This window comes from Mixophyes fleayi, chromosome 10 (genome assembly GCF_038048845.1).
Source record: "Mixophyes fleayi isolate aMixFle1 chromosome 10, aMixFle1.hap1, whole genome shotgun sequence".
Lineage (NCBI taxonomy): Eukaryota > Metazoa > Chordata > Amphibia > Anura > Limnodynastidae > Mixophyes > Mixophyes fleayi.
The window spans coordinates 2,733,815-2,759,657 of NC_134411.1; the positions used below are offsets into that span (position 1 = coordinate 2,733,815).

General features: G+C 44.4%; 1 protein-coding gene across 2 annotated transcripts in view; it reads right to left on the reverse strand.

Moving 5' to 3' along the window:
• Positions 1-25,843, reverse strand: part of STK33 (serine/threonine kinase 33) — a 37,440-nt gene that overhangs the window by 4,793 nt on the left and 6,804 nt on the right. The window contains exons 1-10 of one of the 2 annotated variants that reach the window (XM_075187620.1): positions 21,624-21,702; positions 10,360-10,476; positions 8,867-8,980; positions 8,504-8,608; positions 6,848-6,986; positions 4,503-4,591; positions 3,537-3,624; positions 2,770-2,845; positions 833-945; positions 40-125 (exon numbers count right to left, since the gene is read on the reverse strand). In XM_075187620.1, the coding sequence (XP_075043721.1) occupies positions 40-125; positions 833-945; positions 2,770-2,845; positions 3,537-3,624; positions 4,503-4,591; positions 6,848-6,986; positions 8,504-8,608; positions 8,867-8,980; positions 10,360-10,476 (927 nt within the window). In that variant the 5' untranslated portion in view covers positions 21,624-21,702. Of the gene's footprint in view, positions 1-39; positions 126-832; positions 946-2,769; positions 2,846-3,536; positions 3,625-4,502; positions 4,592-6,847; positions 6,987-8,503; positions 8,609-8,866; positions 8,981-10,359; positions 10,477-21,623; positions 21,708-25,843 lie in introns of those variants that run through there. The other variant, XM_075187619.1, reaches the window with a different exon arrangement.

The following is a 25,843-nucleotide window of genomic DNA, read 5'->3' on the forward strand; positions in this document are numbered from 1 at the left end:
CACTTTGCCTGCATATAGTACACTATGAGGGATACGTACAGTGAGCCAGGGATGGTCGAGCAGCTCATTGGCCGTAATCCGGTCAGCAGGATCCACTCTCAGAAGTTTCTGCAGAACATCTTTGGCTGCAGGAAAACAAACAAAAACAATGATTGAAAACTGACAAACTACAAAACACTACAGGGTCTGTATAATATCTCTGTGGGCCCAAAAAAACTTTTCCTGCACTGATAATTGAAAGACTAATAAAATATCCTGCAGGTACATTGAAAAGGTAAATAAAAATACAAATTCTGCCCAGTAGAGGAACTTTGTGTGTTCTGGTTGTGAGGCCCTTTGTACAATAACTTCCTTTACTCCGTCGTCAGTGGATGAAGGGACAGAGACTTGTGGCACAGCCAGTAATGGAATAATCAATAAATAGCCCTATACAACTGTTCCTTAATGTTACAAACGACCTCTTGAGTGGGAAAATAAGCAGAAGAAGTGCTGTAAGCGAGAAGTGCGGACTGGACGCACAGAGCCCATGCTAGTCCCTCTCTACGATACTGGAGAATAAAAGGGGGAGCGCTGTTCCTCATTGTAAAGACACAGGACTAATGTAATCAATCAATATCAGACCCTTTCCTAAGTAAGCAGAACAATATTGTGTCACGCCGCGGTGTTTCGGCTGGTAAAAGGCCCCTTTATTCTCCAGTCCCTCGCTGTCCCGGGAGCGCAGTCCGGAGCCAGGAGTCTAACCACTATTAAAAGCCCTTTATAGCCACACATGCTGATTCTGTCCTTCAAATAAACATATAACAAGAGCTTGTCAGGCCGTGTGGGCACTTACCAGCGTCGCTGACTGTTTCCCACAATACATCCGAAAACTTTAACTTCCCTTTCTTTATGTGCTGGAAAAGTTTTTCTTCAGAAGTGCCCATAAATGGCGGATTTCCGGATAACCTTCAGACAAACAGATACAGAGTGATGTAACGTACATACAAGTGTTGGCGTCAGGTCTTCCTGAGCTCTGCGCCGACCGTAACAGCTTAATGACACGTGCGCTGTACGGATCTCTGCCATCCACAGGCAGCCATTTACCCGCTACGCCACTATTCAGCCATCAATACAAACGGAGGGTCACCCCTCTGTGAGGTCACTAGCTCCCATTTAATGTTTCAGCAGTAAAACTGCTGACTCCATTATGTTAGCGTTGCGTACACAAAAAACCTACAGGACCGGTAGGAAAAACATATATCCCAAATTCACGGTGTACGACCGATTCATGAAATAATGTCGTTTTATTTTAAAAACTTTTCTTCATAATTTATAGTTAACATTATTGTGAACAAAACAACATTAATGAAAAAATGCTAATTTGTGACTCTTATCAACTATTTATGTTGTGGCGACAAATGATATCAAGGGGCACATTTACTAAACTGTGGAGATGTTGCCTATAGCAACCAATCAGATTCTAGTTTTCATTTACTCTACAAAATGCTAGAATCTGATTAGTTGCTATAGGCAACACGGTGGCTCAGTGGTTAGCACTTCTGCCTCACAGCACTGGGGTCATGAGTTCAATTCCCGACCATGGCCTTATCTGTGTGGAGTTTGTATGTTCTCCCCGTGTTTGCGTGAGTTTCCTCTGGGTGCTCCGGTTTCCTCCCACACTCCAAAAACATACTGGTAGGTTAATTGGCTGCTATCAAAAATTGACCCTAGTCTCTCTCTCTCTGTGTGTGTGTGTGTGTGTGTGTGTGTGTGTGTGTCTATATTAGGGATTTTAGACTGTAAGCCCCAATGGGGCAGGAACTGATGTGAATGAGTTCTCTGTACAGCGCTGCGGAATCAGTGGCGCTATATAAATAAATGGTGATGATGATGATAGGCAACATCTCCACTTTTTCAAACCTGCCGTTTAGTAAATTTACCCCTAAGTGTCAGGGACATATAATTATTTACCAATCAAAATCCTAGCATATTTGTGTCTATGAACCAGCAAACTCGCCCTGCCACAAATTATAGCCTCATAGAGGAAGCGGACGATCTGTAGGGGCCCGAAGCTTCTTTGATTAACTTTATTGACTAATAAATGCTTTAAAAAAATGTCATTTTCTGGTAGTCAATTATTCCAGCGTTGAGTGTAACCCAATTCCACAACTGTCACTGAATACACCATTACATAATGATACTCATCAAAATGCTAATTTCTTTTATTTGTTTTGCAGACACATAAAGATATTATAGTCGGAATAATGAAAATCACAATTAGTTATTTGAGAGAGCAGAGAAATCTGCTACGATTTATCTATTGTTTCCACTTTATGATCTGTGTGTTTAAAAAATACAAAATATCTTCAATGACATATTCAGAGAATTCGTCTTATCTGGGGGGGGGGGATTATAATTGAAACCGCAGTTGTGGAAATAATGACGGCACTCGTTGCTTTCACATTAAACTATACGACGCACAAATTATTCTTAGTTGCAGGAGTCTAATTTCACAATGCAAATGTAACAGTCAAAACGCTGCTTCTAAAATGTATTGCGGCCAATTAAACGTTTCTGCCGGAGGGAACTATTAAAAGGAACCGGTCACACACAGACGGTCGAGGCAGCCATTTTTTCGGCTGAACCAATAATCAATCACTTGTAACTAGTTCCCTGAATATTGGTTCAGCCCAGAAAACGTGGGCGACAGGTCCATTCGTGCCCTGATAGAGGAGGTCTGAAATCGGAGACGCATTTTACTGCGTCCACAGATAAGTACCAGCTACTTACAGCATATACATTATGACTCCAATGCCCCAGATATCGCACTGCTGACTATAATCGTGGGCGTTGATCACTTCGGGAGCTGCCGGTAAAGAACGAAACACTAATATTAATAATACACAAAACACTTATAAATGCTTAAACACGCAGCGTGACCAATGTGCTGATGGGTCTAATTTATTCCCAGACGAGAGAAAAGGCAGCAGATGTTTCAATGAATTATGTACAGACCTCTGCAGCTCACGTTGTCCTCTCCTAGAAGTGATGACTGGCTAAATATCTAGATGATCGGTGACTTTTTAATTGTTCTGAGTGACTGTACGGCAGATGGGGCCGGTACAGAGGTGCATTAAATAAGACTTTTTACATCTTTGATGTGTCGGCTGCTGATGCTGCAGGAGGACCGGGCTCATCGTGGGCCTCATCTAATTCTATACATAACCCCTGCTGGAGTCACCTGAAGCCCTATTAAATATAGGGACTCATCTAATGCCTCAAATTAGACTTTTCAGCAGGAACAGGGGGGTAAAATATACATTTTCGGTATTTTTTTTATGCTGAGCTGAATACACAGCTCAGAAAACAGGATATTGCATAATGTAACTCAGCGCCCACCGGACAGGTGCTTAGATGTCCGATTGGCTGCTCCGGGTTACAGAAGATTTATGCTACATGAATCCTTTTATCACATAAACCTAAAAGGTAACTCAGATATATGTATATAAAATACACCTAAAAACAGACAACCTGACAGACTTCACCTGTGCACTTACCCATGTATATAGGGGTCCCGCAGGTAGCCTGCAACATATTTTCACTGCCAACTCCCCCCTTCTGCACGGCCAAACCAAAATCTGTCACCTACCAGGAGAAGAACAGACATGGTTACTCCACATACAAAACACATGTGTAAGACACACTGAGCGTGAACTGAACCATACCAGCCAATCAGCAATGAACTTTTACCCGTGTAATGCAAGCGTGACAATGAAAGCAAGCTTCTGATTGGTCACTGTGGTTAAGTACAACCAGGATTAGCCACACAGTCTGTGTAGGAGGCAACCAAGAAACATATATAAATAACTGATGATGATCTATAGACTTGAAGACAGCGCCACCTTCAGGTTGTGAAGTGTAATGCACAGCGCTGTCTTCAAGTCTATAGATGTTTCTTGGTTTATTTTGCTGACGGATTTTATGGTCAATAAACATTCATTCATTCTACATGTATATAAATACACTCATTATAAGATGTATTACTGACTACTAAACAGGCACTATCATGAAAGTGGTAACATTTCAATTTATGCTTAAACATAACCTAATAAAAGATAGCATTGTTATGGGCCCATATCATTATTCTAAATATTAATTTTTCCTTTGCTCTTTCAGATTGTCCCAAGAACACAAAGAAGAACCGATACCGGAAACCTCGTTGCTGCAATGTGGACGAATCACTGTAAAAGTGGAAGCGAAGCAGCCTCTAATTCTAAACAATATAAAAAGGGTAATGTGTAATGTTTCTTATTTAGAGAAATACTTGTCTTTAATTGTAGATCTCACAGATTATCCTTCTGCTCCACGGGAGGATTCAGTCCTCCCTGAGCTCGCCTTAGGACGTGGTCTTGTAGAACATGTGACCGTCGTAGTCGGACAGTTTGAGACTTTAGTTTTCCTTACGGATGAAAGTTTGACCAAGGTGACGAAGAAGGAATCATACGACTTATCCGGAGTCTCACCTTAATGTTCAGCGTCGCCTTCGTGCCGTCTGGTCCGTCGTTACTCTTCACTAAAATGTTTTCTAGTTTCAGGTCCCTGTGCACGATATCTGCAGTAACATGAAAATAACATGATACAGGCATGTGATCACTGATCCAGAAACATGTCACTTAGACGTTTCAAAAAACCAGGAAGAAAGCAGATCACCTCCAGTCACTGCGAGGAGCTCTGATAAACAGTCTAATGGGGGTGGCAATACGAGGGACAATGTGGAGAAAGACAGGGGCCATTTATAAGTATAAATTGAATACATTTTATGCACAGTGAAACCGTTATTTGGAAAGCTAGAAGCATCCTGGATAATAGATGTCCCTCATGTTTATAATGAAAAGGATACAAGTACGTGGTAATATTATCTTTGGGTAGGAATCAGGGTTAATATTCCAGACTATGACTTTATCTGGGTAAATCGGATAATATTAGGAAAAACTATGACTTCATATGGAATCTCCTCTGTGATGCTGGTGACAGCCATGTGTGACTGAGGGACGAGCCAGATGTTTACCATAGGCAAACTGAAGGGGGAAGGGTTCCTAGTGCCTGGAAACCCCCCTCCAAACCTAGGGCACTGTATAATTAAGGTAGCTGGACCCTGCTCCCGTTTCACACAGCTCTGCTTGAACAGGGAGAGCTGTGTGCACAGTAGTGCACCCAGCATTGTCCGTGTATATTATGGGGATAGGAAGAGTTGGAGAGCAGCCAAGCAATGTCTAAAATTATAGCCACGCCCCCATGCATGTTGGTCACACCCACTGGCGGCATGATGTGGAAACCCCCCTCTACAAATCCTGCATTTGTCCCTGGTTTACATCTATATTAACACTGAATAAACAGAGCCATCGGCCGGTGTTAGATCTGTGTATCCACGTTGCCCTTTATTACAAAAATTTTCCCCGATTTCTGCATGTATATAACTTTCACGGATATACAAATATAGAATCAGGCAGAGCTGTCCTATCGGCTATGTGGTTTTATTACATATTACATCTCCTTTGTACAATAATCATTATTTTTTCTGAATGATTTTGCAATAAATTGCACATATTTACATAGTTAGCTAAATGGATTCTTCGTTGAAAACATTACAACAGATTCTTATTGTTGTTTATATACCAAAAGTTGCCCAAATTTCTGCTAATACACCTCATTGTTACGTCAGTACGTGGATCATAGCCAAGATGGCAGCAACTGTGGGAAGTAAAACTGCATCTTCTACTGAGGAGGAGCTGACGGATGGAGCGCAGACATGAATACACCCACCTCTGTACCCGCGCAAATATACGTCATTGTGTTTTACTGGGAGAGGTTACTGATAAATGAGACAAAGGGATGAAAAGGGGGCAATTAACTTCTGTATTTGTACTTCAGCTGCCATAAGAAATACACAAAAGCTCCATATATAAGGAAGACAGCGCGATGTCCCCATGAAAGAGGGTAAAACTGAGCAGTATTGTTAGAGAAAAAGTTAAAGGATACAATTCATAAAGAGGGGCGACCTTAGAGTGCTCTACGGCTGGACGCTGACGTGATGTTTTACAGTTTATAGAATGGTCGTGTTTAGGGGGATCCGTAACCCCACAATAGTAGACACATCCTCTTTTACGGAACAGTCCCAGGGGACGGGAAACTGGAGCGGACCTCTAAACGCACTGGACAGAAAAATAGGGATATTTGCGAAAATAGAAAGACTGCGTCAGTCGGCAGCTTCTATGTCTCGGAAACTGAAACTACCCACACACAAACACACACATAAACACACATATATATATATTATATATATGCACACACACATACACACACATAATGTAAGACAATTCCAGTTACCACCTGTTACTAAGTAAACATATTACGTATTATTACACATTTCAGCCCGCTCGCAAATTAAACCTTCACAAACACAGGGGTCAGTTCAGTGTGTATCCTGATAATTTGAGAACATGTTATTAACGTTACTGAATTATTAAACATGTTTCTGCAATGTGACAGAGTTACCAGCAGAGGGCGTACTAGAAGTCATTATAATTACACAGCTGCAGTTCTGGAAACTACGGAATATTTCCACATTTTAACAAATGTTTCAGTTGTCACCAATGTCCGACGCACAGCGTGCATTAATAGGGACATTTGTACTTTATTTTATTGTGACTTTTTATACATTTTCTGTGGTTTTTATGAAGTTCACAGTTACATTAATTGGACATGCGCTTATATGCAGAACTTGGCTCCAATTAAGTTAAAATCTCTTCTCCTTTTATAAATGTGCCGCACAGACAACTATCCGTCAGCAGCGAGTATAACAGAATACCTTTCTTGTGAAGATAGGCGATAGCGGACGCCAGGCTGTGAATAACGTGTCTTGTTTCGCTCTCCGCCAACCGCGTCCGGCGCAGGAGTATCTCCCGCAGTTCCCCGTCCTCGCAGAGTTCCATCACCAGGTACATTCGCTGCAAAACCAACAGAGACAGGAAGAGACCATGTGAGTTAATGAGCAAATACAGACACCTGACAACCAATCAAGAGCCTGATAACAACTAAACCAGCGTCAGCATTACTTGCACTTTTTACAAGCTTTTACAGGTTGGTGATTCGCCCTCTCAGTGTCAGTGCAGAGGTACGTATGGGGATATAAAGACGTATTCGCAGACGGTGGTTTGTTTAGATGGCGGGAAAAGATCATTCACTGGGAATTGACGCAAAACTTTTGTCTTACATTTGGCAGACGTTTTGCAGCTCTAAAGCTGCAAATCTGAAAGATCTTTAACTGTTCCTAGTCCAGACTGAATCACCTATATAATATTATTTACAGCGCCCTTTCAACATCAATTTTCCAAGTATTTTAGGCAGAACAATAAATGACATTTCAAAACAACAAATCCTTATCCTTATATGACAGAAAACTTTGTATTTATGCAACTGTGGTGATAAAACTTGTGGCAAGAACATGAATTTCACAGACGTGAAAATAAACAAAGATGTCACCAAAAAACAGGCTCCTGAAGCATAAAAACTTGAAGTAAGGAACTGGTGAAAGTGGGAAAACTGGAGGCAGTAGGGGAAACGAGAGGAAGTAGGGAAAATGGAAGGAAGTGGGAGCTGGGAGGAAGCGGGGGAAACGGGAGGAAGCTGGGGGGACGGGAGGAAGTGGGAGCTGGGAGGAAGCGGGGGAAACGGGAGGAAGCTGGGGGGACGGGAGGAAGTGGGAGCTGGGAGGGGAAACGGGAGGAAGTGAAGGAACGGGATGAAGCAGGGGAAACAAGAGGAAGTGATGAAAATGGGAGGAAGCGGGGAAAACGAGAGGAAGTGGGGGAACGGGAGGAAGTGGAAGCTGGGTGGAAGCGGGGGAACGGGAGGAAGAAGGGGCCGGGTGGAAGCGGGAGAACGGGAGGAAGAAGTGGCCGGGTGGAAGCGGGAGAACGGGAGGAAGAAGTGGCCGGGTGGAAGTGGGAGAACGGGAGGAAGGAGGGGCCGGGTGGAAGCGGGAGAACGGGAGGAAGAAGTGGCCGGGTGGAAGCGGGAGAACGGGAGGAAGAAGTGGCCGGGTGGAAGCGGGAGAACGGGAGGAAGAAGTGGCCGGGTGGAAGTGGGAGAACGGGAGGAAGAAGTGGCCGGGTGGAAGCGGGAGAATGGGAGGAAGAAAGGGCCGGGTGGAAGCGGGAGAATGGGAGGAAGTAGTGGAACAGAGGAAGTAGGGACTGGGAGCAAACAGGGAAAACGGGAGGAAGTGGGAGCTGGGAGCAAGCAGGGAAAACGAGAGGAAGTGGGAGCTGGGTGGAAGCGGGGGAACGGGAGGAAGAAGGGGCCGGATGGAAGCGGGAGAACGGGAAGAAGAAGGGGTCGGGTGGAAGTGGGATAACGGGAGGAAGAAGGGGCCGGGTGGAAGTGGGATAACGGGAGGAAGAAGGGGCCGGGTGGAAGCGGGGGAACGGGAGGAAGTAGGGGCTGGGTGAAGGCGGGGACTAACCTTGGGGGTCTCAAACACTTCCTCCAGGTGGATGATGTGATCATGATAAACTCTTTTTAGGATGGAAACTTCTCGTTCCAGCAGCGTCACAGCTGAGCTTCCGGCCTTAAAAAGAAAAACAGCATCACAACATTAATAGATAATCTGTCTGTGTTATTTAATAATACATGTAATGTAGAACTGTAATTGTGTGACAAACATGAACTGTTCGTAGTCTGTGGGATCCCAATTACTGGGCCCTCTACTAGTCCGCGTATAATAGTAACGGGGGGATTACAAACACTCCATGTCACTCGATGCTGTAGGATTTATTACCTCAATGTAGCATCGTACAACATCATTAGAACCACAATTTGTTTTTACCTTTTCTCGGTTGACTTTCTTAATTGCCCATTTCTTGCCGGTGTCCCTGTGAGTGGCTTCAATCACGACCCCGAAGCTTCCTTGCCCCAGCTTCTTCCCAAAAATGTAAATTTGCTGAAACGTAAAAATTTATGTCAGTAATTCAGGAGAACAGAGGAGAGGAAATAATGTATCAGCTGCTATCCACAATGCAGAGATTACAGTTACAGTCCATGTGTTCTGGTTGTGGTATTAGGGTTTGTCTGTCTATTTGTAGTGTGTGAAGAAGATGATGTTCTGACTAAAGACACTTCTGTGGGAGACAGAGTTTTCTTACTCAGTGGGTCCTCGGTGGGACCTTCTGCTCTCTCCCTCAAAGGTCTGATTAGAAACTATAGTACCTCTATCTGCAGTAGGTAAGGAGCATGCTGGGAATTCTAAATAACTAAGACACAAATCTGACCAGGGCCCCAATGAATGATTTGCACAGTTAACCAGGGGCCCGGGAATAGTCTATAGTCATTTTATTGGAAGTTAAACTCTATAACACTAAACTCAATGACTCTGGAAGGAAGTTGCAGCATTCTACAGGACTTACTCTGAATGACTGGATAAAATGTAGCATTATAAATACATCTAGCTAACTGCTGTAAATATACACTGAGACATTGTTCCTGTCTTCGCTCCACTGAAGATTAATAATAAATTCTAATTATTAATTATATTATTGAGGCACATAAAAAAAATAGACATCTATTTTCTTGAAACAGAATTTCGCCTAATAGACAAAAACATGCACCTAGACACCATGAAACCGTACAGCAAACACGGGTTCATTGCCACATAAATCTCTGATAATCACTAAAGTAATTATCAACGCAGTCACCGAGTGAGACGGAGGTTACCTGGACGCGGATAATCACCTGTAATTTACTGCGTCCATTAACCAGCTGACATGACAGGTATGAAGAACTGACGGGTCTGTGACAGCTGAAATTCCATTGTTAGGTACTTAAATACCACTCTTCCCGTCACAGCTCTTCCCGTCACAGCTGTCACACTGGGATGAATGTGTTGTGTTGTGTTACTGTGACAATCACTGGAGGGTGACAAGACAATGGGGAGAATTCTGTGACACATCGGACACTAAATGTATAAACTCTGCGGCTCCTACCAGGGGATTAGACACCTGAGTGTGTGGTCACATCTCCCACTCACGGGTCCCCAGGTACAATACATTAGGGTACGTAACGTCAGGCATAAATGATTATTAGCCAGGATCTAATGAGGAAGGTGATGGGACAGGACTGGGGACAGCATGAAGCAGTGAGCGGCGGAGGAGGGGGGTTATAGATAGCGCCAAATGTAGACCAAGAAGGAGAACAGTGTAAGTGTTAGAGTAACGCAGCGGAAGGCGACTGATCTCTGTAATAACGGGACAGAGGTCACACAGATACAATGAGTAGTGTGCAATATACACAGTGTGACAATATGGATGGATGATTACGCAATACCTGAATCGCAGCTTCGTCATCCATCCGTGTGTGCGGCACTTTGTTCTCTGCGCTACTGCTGCGCGGCCACTGTGACGCCATTTTTCTACAAGCATCGTGTCCTTCTGGGTTCAGCATCTTAAAGAACACAAACAAGGACATGGTTAGGTAATAAGACGCACGCACTGTACAACATCTATACAACAATAAGACGCAGCGCCTAGAACACGCTGTACAACATCTATACAACAATAAGACGCAGCGCCTAGAACACTCTGTACAACATCTATACAACAATAAGACGCAACGCCTAGAACTCGCTGTACAACATCTATACAACAATAAGACGCAGCGCCTAGAACACGCTGTACAACATCTATACAACAATAAGACGCAGCTCCTAGAACACGTTGTACAACATCTATACAACAATAAGACACAGCACCTAGAACGCACTGTACAACATCTATACAACAATAAGACGCAGCGCCTAGAACACGCTGTACAACATCTATACAACAATAAGACGCAGCTCCTAGAACACGTTGTACAACATCTATACAACAATAAGACACAGCGCCTAGAACACGCTGTACAACATCTATACAACAAGACGCAGCGCCTAGAACACGCTGTACAACATCTATACAACAATAAGACGCAGCGCCTAGAACTCGCTGTACAACATCTATACAACAATAAGACGCAGCGCCTAGAACACGCTGTACAACATCTATACAACAATAAGACGCAGCTCCTAGAACACGTTGTACAACATCTATACAACAATAAGACACAGCACCTAGAACACGTTGTACAACATCTATACAACAATAAGACACAGCGCCTAGAACACGCTGTACAACATCTATACAACAATAAGACACAGCGCCTAGAACACGTTGTACAACATCTATACAACAATAACACACAGCGCCTAGAACACGTTGTACAACATCTATGCAGCCGGAGGAGAAATCACCAAGTGGCAGAGAAATCGTTACAGAAATTGCATCTACAGTGATTATCTGTAGTGTGTACCCAGCTTTACAGAGCAAAGGATTTGTGAAATAAGAAATAAGAGTTCAAGGGGAAGAGATTCCTCCTGTATCTTGTTAGGAGAGCATAAATGGTTAAAAAATACTATTTGAAAAGTACTGTATAATTACTCATAAAGTTAGATGGATGGTCACCTAGTCACCCCTTCAAACAATCCTGCACCCGTGCACAGCACATAGGGTGCCCCCCTTGTTACTGGAATCAGAGAGCTGGTTCTGGGGGTCTCAGTCTGTCCACAGTGATTCCTTTAGAGCTCTGCTGTACGTGAATGACAGACTATTTGTACCCTGTCGCATCTGTTACTCCGACTCCCCCCCATCCCCGGGCACATAATGGTGTTTAGAGCTTAGGACCCATTACCTTCTGTTATTCTCTGATCACCAGGTAGGAATGTGATGCATAATGGACGTTATAGTGTATAAAGAAAATAGTTCAGGTTATAAGGTGTAGAAAGCCTAATGTAGCCTGTCCAGGACCAGTTACTTATTAAGATGTATCTGCTGCATCCAGATCTCACTGGATCCAGGTTTTATTGAGGAATGTTAATTAAAACTTCACAAGCACCTAAGAAGATGTTTTCCTAACGTGTCTGCAGCCAGTTCTACAAGACAGAACTGATAAAGCAACGATGCTCATCCTCTTCATATGGTGGCGGATAAGGAGGGGACGTGACTGTGCGAACCAATCACAAGCTGACGCTGAATTGTTCTCCCACCCCATTGCCCCTTGTTTTTGCCCTGGTCTGTGAAAGAAACAGAACAGCCCTGGGGTTAAACTACTGCACAATGCCACCTCCAGGGCTCCAACTGGGTGGGGGGCACGTTATATTTTCCTATCTGGTAGAGGGGATTTAATACTGTCCTGCTCAGTGAACAAAACATTATACAGAACTTAGAGAAATGTTATTAATGGAAGTGATGAAAACGCTGAAGTTACCCCACGTTGAAAAGTTGTATAAAAATATACAAAAAAAAATGTAAACAATAAATCATAAAAAGCATCCAGCACACGGACAGCAGGTGACAAACCAACACACTTTGTATTAATTACATACTGTTTGTAGAGAGTGCCAGTCTTGCCCTTCTCTCCCACCTCTGCCTGCTGGGGGCACAACTCTTATCATTGTGTCTTTCAGACAGTATACCGTATATTTAGATATGCAAAACCAGTAACATGTGAATGAGAATTTTCACTGTTCTAAAGCAAAAAACGAACCCGCACTTTACCTTGCTGGGCGGTGTCACTATTTAATAACGAGAATAAAAAATGATGGTGCAGTCACTCTCTTAGGGCACTTAACTCTTCCAAAGGAACGATCGCTGGTTTAGGAGAGCCACAGGCCCCCTATACCAGAGAGGTGAGATGATCCCCCCTTGAACCAGCCCACAGTTCTCTAAACGATTGCACATTTTGAGGTTCTCGGCTTAGCTGATGCCCCCTAAATCCTAACTCCTAAATCCCAGTCCATACATACGAGGCTGTAGCTGTCCAATGTCCTCTCTTCTCAGACTTCTCTTCATCAATTTATAGAACAGACATTAAGTAACTGTGAGATTGTTCATAAAATGTAATATACACGCCATCTGGCCACCCTGACGGCTGCAATACACGCTGTACTCTCTGTCACAGGAGAGAAACTGTGTAATGTAATAGATAAAAAGAACAACTTTGTCAAAGAAAAGTAGCTGAGCAGAGAAGTTGTAGTAATATGACCAGTTGTGGGGCAGCCGGGATGTTATACATTATATTACAGGCTCAGCGCGACTTATAGAGCAGAGGGTTCTGGAAGAGGTTTTATTACAAAACTATGGAGCATTAAAGGTAATCAAACAAAAACATAATAAATATGGTAATAAGTATTAATTCAGTGTTCAATAGGAAAACAAGGTGTATGATAATAGATAACGCTGCTGGAGATTAATATGGATAGAAGTAGTCACCTAAGAAGATACATGAAGTGTATAATATTTATATGGTCACGGAACCCCCTGGCAACTTATAATAATATAATTTGCAGTATGGAGTGCTCTCATAGGTCTATCACATTTCTTGATTGTGTGTCATGTAATGTAATTGCATTCAACATTAAGAGAAAAAAAGTGAAATAAATAGGGTACAGATTTGTCTGTACTAACATACAGGGCCATCACCAAAATTGCATCAACATATATCTCACTTGTCTCAAAATATCTCCCAACTTGACACCTCGTGCTGCACAAGATCTGCGTCTCTCATCCACACTCATTACCTGCTCCCACTCCTTTTTTTCGGGCTGCACCCACTTTGTGGAATTCCCTCCCTTGCACAGTAAGACTGTCTTCTGGTCTTCAAACCTTCAAGCGTTCTCTGAAAACCCTCTTCAGACATGCTTATAATATTCCGCTACCACCCTCTTAATCTCCCTAGGATACCCTATTACCACCCTCTAAACAGCAAACACAAGACAACAACCTTCTGACCAACATCCCTGTGTGACTGATCACACAGCACACTACATACTTTGTAACCTTTGCATTCTAGCTGGACAAACATTCAATATGATGTAGCACATGCCCTGTGTATCAGACTCCCATTGTCCCATAGATTGTAAGCTTGCAGGCACCAGTCTCTTACCTCTCTGTCTGTTATAACCCAGTATTGTTTTATTACTGTTTGTTCCCAATTGTAAAGCGCTACATAATCTGTTGGCACTATATAAATAAATGATGATGATGATGATGATGTAGTGGTTACGTAAAGGCAGAGAGCTCACTCCCAGACAGGGGAAGGGGGGGGTGTTCTACGTGCTGCTAATGCTAGTTGTAGTTCCCCCTACACCATCAAGCTTAACACACAGAGCAACAGAATGAAGCATGTGTAATATACAGAGAGTACTCCAGGAGATGATTGAGTGTTATAAAGACTCAAAAGAACATAATATGTAACCTCGATTCCTGATAAAGTGTCATATTGTCTTTTTTAATCAGATCACAGTAAACTGATGTGTGAACGATTTCATGCTTGGATTACAGCTACATATGCAACTTTCTTCCAATTTTCCAATGTTTCCGAATTCTATAAAACACGACATATATCTGAATTCCCAATACATAACTACAACGTGAATGTAACAAACGCAGAGTCAGCCTCTACAATTCTATATCACAAGCGTCTGTAATTGTAGAGCCCCCGAGCTTCAGAAAGCTGCATTACTTGTAATACCAGACACCTGCCAACATGTCCCAGGCACTAGATCACATAATATCGCCACTCCTACATAATATAGATCGGTTTCGCACCACATTTTAGAAGTAGCGTATTTCTATTGAAATGGAAAATGCTTCTTTTATGGTTCAATAGCTTTTTACAGTATGTGAGACAGGTCCGAACATTCGTTTCAAGGGAGCTAAACTGCTGCTAGGTGAATACTTTACATAGTGCCTAATGCTCATGAACGCTACATGTAAACATTCCAGCAAACAGCAGATCTAACAGACCTTAGTGATATGAATTAGCAACATACTGAAATATAAACTGCTGCTTCTAAAACATGGATGTGACACCAGACTTAGGGTGGTACGAGACTGGCACCATGAATGCGGATATTTTCTAGCTAACACTAGCGCAGGGAGACGTTTTGTTGCTGGAAAAGTGCCAACATCTGGCACCACCTTTAGTTGTGCGTCTATTTAATGCAAAAAAATAAAAGTATACTAAGAAATACGAGTTAATTGATCTTGGTTGTCTGATAAAGCCATTTTTAAACGTCAGTTACAATGTGTATATAATTATTGTTTTCTTCACCACATTTCAATTTTTATCAATGGAAAAACAACTTCCAGGGAAATAAATTACATCTTTTCTTTTTTTGCCCACAAGGTGGCAGCACCACTCCACTGTTTCCCTAGGTCTATTCCAGCCTATTGTCAAATACAAATGAGAAGAGGAATTAATTAGATCAAGGTAGGATAAAGGTTATTAAATATTAGCATAAGATTGTGTCTGCTGACTGCAAATAGTGAGACTTATTTTTCTTGTCATTCTCACTGCACTTTAAACATTTAATGGATTAAATATTCACCAGTGTTTGATTTTACTTTAAAATTAAATTAGAGCGGATGACCCTGTTACTTGTGAAGTAAGAGCAAGCTGCAAGAGGTCTGAGGAGAGAAACACTCACACTAACCCTAATGATGGGGTATTACAACTCTCACAGGTGGTCTCTTAATTGTGTTGCCAATTACAGACTTTAAAATAGGATTTGTAGACAAAAAAACACCCTAACCCTATTCCCTAACCCAGGGTTTCCCAAATCCAGTCCTCAGGGAACTCTAACAGTGACACATTGTAACAGATCCACAGGTGGTAAAATTATTTCACTTAACACCTGGAAAACCTGCACTGTTAGGGGTCCTGAGTGCTGGGTTTGAGAAACACTGTTAGACGTGTTGTTAGTGACTAGGGGGTATATTTAAGAAAGCACGATAGTGCTTTTACCGGGTAATTAAGTTGCCTCCGTGTCCTCCGCAAATTTATTAAGGGTGCATCGCAGCAGATATCCATATCTGCTGCTTTGCATTCCTCTTCGTTTTTGGGAGCAGTCACCATTCAACAGTATGGTGACTGCTCCCAGCTGCAATCAAACAAGTTCCGAAAAAACATTTTTTTCGGAAACTTGTCTTGATAATGTACCAGCTGAAGCTGGCGTACATTATCAGAAATGAAAAAACCCAATGCTGTCAGCTCTGCTCCGGAGAGCAGAGCTGGACAGTCCATGTGTGGAGGGATCACATGATCCCTACCTGTCACTCACCGCTCGCAGAATTGCAGACAGACCGGGATCTTTGTGGAACTGCACATGCGCAATGGAAAGAAGAAGAGGAACGAAGATGACGTGGAGGAGATCCTAGAGACAGCGCGTCCCGAAGAGGGAGGTAAGTGTGATTTTTTTTTATCACAGAAACAGCAGTTTTTCGGAACTGCTGTTTCTGTGTTCCATTTTTAATAAATTTGAGAAATAGATCAATCCTTATCCATGCGATAAGGATTGATAACTATTTCTCATTTCTGCCGATCAATGATAAATGTGCCCCTTGATCCCTGGGACCTATAGGCACCAAGTTCCGACCTATCCATTAGAAACAGGGCATTCTGTAGCGTTACCAGTCCTGCCAGTGTAGAATACAACGGCACAATCTCCTCCCATGGAGGGTAAATGCCACCGTCCAGCCTCTGCCACCCACAATCCCCCCCTGCTCTGGAGGGATATGCAGACAAATACTTGGATTATAGTGCAGTGATTGTTGAACAGCTGATATTTCCTTTTGTGCACAGACAGGACTGATGTGTCTGGTAAATGGATTGTTATGTTATTGGGGGATCTCCTGCAGAGTTCATCTGACATCTCACCCACTGTATCAGGCCTTAGGCATGAAAGTGGTGAATAAACTTGGATGGAATAAGTTCTATACAGAATCTCCGCAGACGAATCACCCAGCACAGTCACATAAAACTTGTCTCTCTTCCCAGCTGACGGACCAGGGCTGTGAAGTATGACAATGGTACAGTGACCGGGCACATCCAGACCGAACAGACCTGAGCAGGTTCCTGAGTGTCGTCACTGTGCTCGAGGTCCCGTTACCTCCTCCGCCTCAGTGTGAACGTATTACAATGTGATGCAGGAGCATCACCAGATACACAGATCGCTTCTGTAGCACGCACACTGTATACCATCTGTACTCACCAGGTCCCGCACACCCTGCGACATCGCACCCAGGTTCCGCACACCCTGCTACATCGCACTCAGGTCCCGCACACCCTGCAACATCGCACCCAGGTCCCGCACACCCTGCGACATCGCACCCAGGTCCCGCACACCCTGCGACATCGCACCCAGGTCCCGCACACCCTGCGACATCGCACCCAGGTCCCGCACACCCTGCGACATCGCACCCAGGTCCCGCACACCCTGCGGCATCGCACCCAGGTCCCACACACCCTGCGACATCGCACCCAGGTCCCGCACACCCTGCGACATCGCTCCCAGGTCCCGCACACCCTGCGACATCGCACCCAGGTCCCGCACACCCTGCGACATCGCACCCAGGTCCCGCACACCCTGCGACATCGCACCCAGGTCCCGCACACCCTGCGGCATCGCACCCAGGTCCCGCACACCCTCCTACATCGCGCCCAGGTCCCGCACACCCTACGACATCGCACCCAGGTCCCGCACACCCTACGACATCGCACCCAGGTCCCGCACACCCTGCGACATCGCACCCAGGTCCCACACACCCTGCGACATCGCTCCCAGGTTCCGTACACCCTGCGACATCGCACCCAGGTCCCGCACACCCTCCTACATCGCACCCAAGTCCCGCACACCCTGCGACATCGCACCCAGGTTCCGCACACCCTGCTACATCGCACCCAGGTCCCGCACACCCTCCTACATCGCACCCAGGTCCCGCACACCCTCCTACATCGCACCCAGGTCCCGCACACCCTCCTACATCGCACCCAGGTCCCGCACACCCTCCTACATCGCACCCAGGTCCCGCACACCCTGCGACATCGTGCCCAGGTCCCGCACACCCTGCTACATCGCACCCAGGTCCCGCACACCCTGCGACATCGCACCCAGGTCCCGCACACCCTGCGACATCGCACCCAGGTCCCGCACACCCTGCGACATCACGCCCAGGTCCCGCACACCCTGCGACATCGCTCCCAGGTCCCGCACACCCTGCGACATCGCTCCCAGGTCCCGCACACCCTGCGACATCGCTCCCAGGTTCCGTACACCCTGCTACATCGCGCCCAGGTCCCTGTGGCAGCGCACCCAGGTCCCGCACACCCTGCGACATCGCGCCCAGGTCCCGCACACCCTGCGACATCGCGCCCAGGTCCCGCACACCCTGCGACATCGCTCCCAGGTTCCGTACACCCTGCGACATCGCGCCCAGGTCCCGCACTCCCTGCGATATCGCGCCCAGGTCCCGCACACCCTGCGGCATCGCGCCCAGGTCCCGCACACCCTCCTACAGCGCACCCAGGTCCCGCACACCCTGCGGCATCGCGCCCAGGTCCCGCACACCCTGCGACATCGCACCTAGGTCCCGCACACCCTGCGACATCGCGCCCAGGTCCCGCACACCCTGCGACATCACACCCAGGTTTCTAGTCGATAAATCCACTGAAATCCACTGTTTAAAAGAAGAAGCTGATACCAGAGAACACTAGCTTGCACTAACAGGTATACAGCTACAAGACATCTTCTCATATTGGACCATCTTACACTTAGTGACCTCTGTAAACCACACATCTTACAGACAACAGGACGCCAGCGTACCTGGGTTACATAAAGTTCATTATGAGATCAATAAAATATGTCCTATTGTTTTTGTTTTGTTTTCTTAATTCCGTCCGTCTTATAATGTAAAATAAATGCTGTAGAAGCCCAGGAACAATGATCAGGACAAGGAGGAGGGAGTCACCGCACATGACTAAGCTATACAAACACGCTTGTAGAACACGCAGCACAACGCTGAACACGCTCAGAACGACCTCACTTTGTTTTTCTAATCCTAAAAACAAGACCACAAAACAAGCTGGATTGTCCCAGCATTAGTGGTATAACAACCACACAATAGTCCCAACGTTTACCAATACCCTCAGAACAAAATGCTCCTGGCAGAACATCATGTATTACTGTGCTGGTCACACAGGCATCAAATCAATGTACACATCACTACTTAAAGGATCACTAAGTTACAAGATGCTAAATGTTCAGATATTAACTATGGAGGTAAAATCTGCTGTTCAGTGTGACCCTGGCATACTGCAGCTGTTGCCTACACTACTTCATCACAGACAGCTGAAGCTCCTCCCACATCTTTAGAGCAGGTTCCTGTAACATTACTGGCTCCACCCCTATATATGAATAATCCAATCCACACAGTATTTCTGCACGGCAGCTCTGCAAAGCTGTCACTCACACTCTGCCTGCTCAGTTAGATAGGCCCCTCCCACCTAACGGACAGCCACAGAGGGGATCAGGGGGGAATTAGTTACATATATATACACTCCAGTTATTTCATGAATATTGTAAAGCTCGGTAATCCACAGCCTGTTATATATATTAATGATACCTCTCACAGATACGTTCACCCTTACCCCGAAAATCAGATTACACTCACCTGTAAATGTTGACAGACACAAATGTTGTGTAGCACCCGCAGTAGCAGTTTCCCTGTATATTTGCGTTGCTATCAGTATATAACATTGTTACACTATTACACTGACGTCAGTGAGAGGATCTCACACAAAACACAGGGTGTGCTCAATCTGATTTAATATTTGTAGAGGCGGCTGAACGGTATCTGGAGAATGTATCGTATCAGGAACACTTAATGGGCCACTTAACTGGAAATACAAGAAGCAGCTGGACGTGTGGCTTCAGCTAATATACAGGTGAAAGGAGATGAAGTGGGGCACAGGGTATGTTTTCTGGGGTGTTCCTAGCCTTACGCAGGCGCACACAGCTCAGAGTCGGCGGAGATGGGGGCAAAATGAGATACATTTTGCATCTCTGTTGCTCCCATAACTCACAATGAGATTAGACCATAATGCGGCTGCACCAGGCTGAGTACTATGAGGAACATGGAAGAGTGATACTTAACGAACGGGGAGATAATAAAGTGCCAGCTGGTTGGACTCTGATGTTACGATGACACTTTTGCGCAGTGCCAATAAATGTTATCTTTTTTCAGCTCCCTGCTTATTTGTGAAGGGGTTTCCTTGATAGTGGATTGTAGGATCATATAGACCTACTGGTGTAAAACGAATGTGCCTTGCGGTGCGTATCCACTGCGCTATGTGAATGACGCCCACTGTATTATCTGATGTACAAATGGTGGACTCTCCATGGAAACTAAACCCGCACAGTAAGATTACATTCTGGGAAAGTGTGAAATCAGAGCGTCTGACTGATATCTAACAATGCGCTTTGTGCGGAAAACAGAGGGGAGTGTGGGCAATGTTATACAAGAGGGAGATATAAAGGGGCAGCATTTTATTACACCCTTCACCTTTACAGCAACTTTATATTCAATAAGCGGGAGTTATAGAAAGGAGAACTGTAGTATAATCCCCACTTCAAACACCAAGAGACTACTCCACGTTCTCCTGTAGGCAGCGCTGGTGGGCGCAGGGGAGGTCATATGAGGACACATCCCCCACAGACATAGGACAGTACTCTCAGGTTCTCATATAACCACAACTATACTAAACCTAGGAGAGCGCTGAGTCTACATGGGACACTGCTCAGTTACACATCAATCTGACAAGTGAACAACTGGACCAATCACTGACACACAGAGCAGCTCACCTACGTCTTCTGTATGTATAGAAAGATTGTTCCCTGACAGTCAGATGAGGAGACCCTGTAGGGTCACTACGACCGCTAGTATATATTATTATTAAATGGTTATTTGTAGGACCCAGTGCCCAATAGAGTGTACATAAAACATGACACAAAAGACGTACAAGGTGGACAAGCAGAAGCCATCAGAATGGAGGAAGAGACGTGCTCCCAAGAGCTTGCAATCTAGTGGGAGGGTCAAAGCAGTGACAGAAGAAGGAACAAATGTTGAGCTTCATACAGGCAAATGCCTTTTTGCACTGACACAACAGCCAGAGCCCAGATCAAGAATATAGTAAGTGCTGCTGAGAGTACAAATCCAGAGCCCCGGGCCCCTAACCTCTCTTCACATTCCAACGTACACTTGTTGGAGGAGATCTGGCCCACACGTGTATTATAGGGTGATTCTAGATCTAGCTGTATTGTCATAACACACGTTATATATTTTAATTGGGTATTAACCCCTTGATCATCACAACAGATGATATATTTATAAGTGTCAAGAAACATCTCAACAAAGATAAAGATAAACAACCACATTCTCCCCAATATACTGATAGGATCTAACCAGGGAGCGACTGTGGCAGCGATATGTTCTCTATTGCCCGGGGCTACGGAGAGAAACTATCCGCCATCTTTACTCTGCCCCACAATAACCCATCATCAGCTGGCAGGGGCGGCAGTAACTGGTAATCAAAGGGTTTTAGGTTATTCTTATATCACATCTCTTACTAAAATACAATACATAACAATAATAACCAGCTACTGAGGACGCAAATTTATGCAACAAAATAAGAAACAGACACAAGTATAGAGGTCAGACCTGCTCCTTGTGTCTCACTCCAGTCCTCGGCTTGTGGATGCAGAGACCGCAGACTTCACCCACAGACACAGGAGACACCGGACCCTGTGGAGGAACAGAATATGATGCATTAACATACAGAACATACCCTGACCGCACAGGGGTGAGGGTCCCGGCAGAGAGGACTTTCTCAGTTAGGCCCGGTTTAAACATAGTATTTATCTGGCTTTAAATCAGCATAAGAATCATGAACTCATAGAAACAGACGGGCATTGCACACAGTCTTTTCAGAAGAATAGCGCAGTAGGCGTGACTTTTTGACCTAGTAGGTGCCCCCTAACCCTCAGAGGTCTAGGAGGTCACCTTAGTTCACCTATTGGTAGTGCTTTGTTAGAGTTTAACTGTATGAAAATGAATACTTTCAAACAACTTCAATGCCACCACTTCAGACTAGTATTTCCACTATTCTTGGTCATATTATGGATTGTCTTAATACCGGGTTTGAACATGTACGACCAGCATTTTCTGGTCATTAGCCACTCGTTACACGGTCTTTGTGATAAGATCTCCCCTAGAATTATCAGCTACTACCGAGAGTGATGAACAGGTTCTTTCTCAAAGATAAAACACTTTTAATGTCCCTGGTTATATTACCCACAACAAAACAAACACAAAGTAACCAGAACAGTCAGAACACTTTATAGGAGTCTGCAGAAAGCTGGAAGACGTACTAAGACGTAGTACTGCCGACATCCACAGCTCCCTCACACACCGTGGTTTCTTCCAGAGAGTTATTTGTAGTAACTGGATAAGTGTAGACAGAATTTAAATATTTCTTGCAATCAATTAATGCAAATGAAAAGCGACTGTCTTTAAGGAAAATATAAATCTGGTCAAATTATTGTATCCTCTGGATAGTCTGAGGATATTCTCAGGAATACCACATTTCAATGTATTCTATATAATGATGATGGAATCTCTGCAAATACTATATTTTAGGTGAATACAAACACTATCCATAAGAATATAGTGGAGGCATCCATATTGTGGGCTGGACATGGGGATGCCGCCTTTAAGAAGTCAGTGAACAGTGACATCATTAAAGCGTCATTGAACCATATGTAGACAGCACACATAGGTCTTTACACTGGAGGGAACCATCACTCTGGGCAGTTGTAGGTGAGATCTCAATGAATCCTATCCTATAAGCTGCGTTCAAAGCTGATGATTGATTAGTGTGTTCACACTTTCCTAAAAAATAATTATGAATCTACTGTACATATGCACTAGTGCCCATAGCAGTATTGTAAATGGCCCTATAACAAGGATAAATTCACCTTCAGAATAGGGTTTGATAGTCTTTATAGCTAACTAGATTGTAAGCTCTTCAGGAACTGCAATGTTTTATTTGCCTTACAATTCTTTCTAAACTGACCAAGTTTTCTAGTATATCATGTAATCAACTCCCTGCATTTCACCACTATGATCTATGTCCTGCTGAATGCTGTATAGAGAATTGTATACAGTGATACAGAAACACAATCTAATCTGCTACCAATTTCTTTTACAATTTACAAGATCATTGTTCTGCTGAGCAGCACATTCCTCCCACCGTGAATATTTTTGTGGTGTAAGATTTCAATTGGAAAAATGAATGTATTTTTTGTCAGCTCCACTGACAGGTGAAACACGAGAAGCTGACACTTGATGTGGAGCGAAGCACCTGCAGCCACCAGGACAATAGCAGCCTGCGAGCCCCACACAGCCCTTACCTGGGCCGTCAACAATGGGCTGCACACCAAGCAACCAGCAGAAACACTCTCTGGCAAAATCCTCTATTACGGTTGCTATGCGTGTAACACAAGGGGACATGTCTTTAAATCAGAGCGGATGATTGCTAGCATTGACAGTCAACGAGCCGGATCAACGGACGCTGAGCGTGGTACACAGTCATGCGGATAACCCAGGCTCACTGACACAGGTGGTCATAGAGCGCAGGACAACATACTGTGTTACTAGGGTGACATTCTGGAAGAAAAGGAGCAGAGGATTGTGGGAGAACGCACTTACTGAAAGAGCAACAGTGATAAAATATTTAACAGTCACTAATTAGGCCAAACATTAAGAGGGTAATGCTACATAGTACACCGATCAGCCACAACACTAACACCACTGACAAGTGAAGGGAATTACACTGATTATCTGGTTACAATGACACCCGTCAAGGGGTGGGATATATTAGGCTCATGACGTAGATGTGTTGGAAGCAGAAAAAACGGGCAATGTAAGGATCTGAGTGACTTTGACAAGGGCCAAAATGTGATGGCAACTTAAACGGCCGGTCTTGTGGGGATGTTCCCGGTATTCAGTATCTACCAAAAGTGGTCCAATGAAGGAGAACCAGAGACGGGGTCATGGGCGGCCAAGGCTCATTGATGCGCTGGGGAAGGAAGGCGCTTGTCTGGTTCAATTCCACAGAAGAGCTTCTGTAGCACAAATTGCTGAAAAAGTTAATGCTGGCTGTGATAGAGAGGTGTCAGAACACACAGTGCATCGTATTTTACTGTGTATGGGGCTGTGTAGCCACAGACCGGTCAGACTGCCCATGCTGACCCCTGTCCACCTCTGAAAGCGCCTACAATGGGCACGTGAGCGCCAGAACTGTACCATGGAGCAATGGAAGAAGGTGGCCTGGTCTGATGAATCACATTTACATCATGTGGACGGCCCGGTATTTGTGAGTCATTTACCTGGGGAAGAGATGGCACCAGGATGCACTATGGGAAGGAGGCAGTCGGCGGAGGCAGTGTGATGTTATGAGCAATGTTCTGATTGGAAACCTTGGTTCCTGACATTCATGTGGATGTTACTTTGACACGTACCACCTACCTAAACATTGCTGGAGACCACGTACACCCCTTCATAGCAGCGGTATTCCCTGATAGCAGTGGCCTCTTTCAGCAGGATAATGCCCCCTGCCACACTGCAGGAATGGTTTGAGGAACATGACAAAGAGATCAAGGTGTGGACTTGGCCTCCAAATTCCCCAGATCTCAATCCGATGGATCATCTGTGGGATGTGCTGGAAAAACAAGTCCAAGCCATGGAGGCCCCAACTCACACCTTACAGGACTTAAATGGTCTGCTGCTAGAGTCTTGGTGCTGGATACCACAGGACACCAACAATTAACATTCTTAAGGAGGAGGAAACATGTACTGGACTGCGAATAATAAAATGTGTAAGAATTATGTGACATACAGTGGGTGCGCTCTCTGGGCCTTTATCCCTTAACCCATTTCTAAGACACACATAATAATATCCAAAACACGAACCCATGTCAGGACATCCCACATTTCTCCCTCATAGGAACAGGACAAGGACAGGGAAGGAAATGGTACAAGTTCAAACATGAATCGCTGAGACTTGAGCACTTCAAAAATACTTTATGATTTCCAAAGAGTCTTGGCCGCAAGACTTGTACGTACAATACAACCTCATGCCAGAGATCAGCCTGGGGACAGTCAGTAACTCAATGCTCACATGTACAGCCGGGCACAATACATCCGAAGCTGGGTACACACTACAGAAATGTTCTCCCAATGTGTTATCATGTGTACACACTATACACGATTTACATGATTTACCCTCAGATCTGTGCTCATCTGTTATAACCATCGGATCATGAATGTGTACACACTGTAGGATTGGAAGGATGTCGTTCCAACAATGAACGAGATTTATAGTCTAGTATAAAAATCTTGTGCAGCGATACAATGTATTTTGAAAAGAGAATCCTTCATTGTTGCAGCGTACATACTAACGGGATATCAGGTCAACCGGTCATTTATCGTCTGACTGACCCGATAATTGGCCGAAAACATTGCAGTGTGTACCCAGGCTAACTCTATGAGTGAATGTAACAAACATACAATGTTTTTCACAGCATGTATGGTATATTTCATATACATTAGATCATTTTGGAGACATTAATATATCACTTCATATAACAGGCACTGAATAAAAGCACTTACCTGTTCTTAACCATTAACCATGTCACACCAGAGGTAAACAGTAGAATGGTCCAAAAATTATGCAAAAAAAAAATAAAAATCCACATTTTCAATATTATTAGAAGATTCTTCACCACAAGTTTCTCATAAGTGAAATTAACAATGGATTCTCGTATCCAGAAAATTAACCCAACAAGAACATAAGCAATGGGCGTGTCTCTTTACTCACA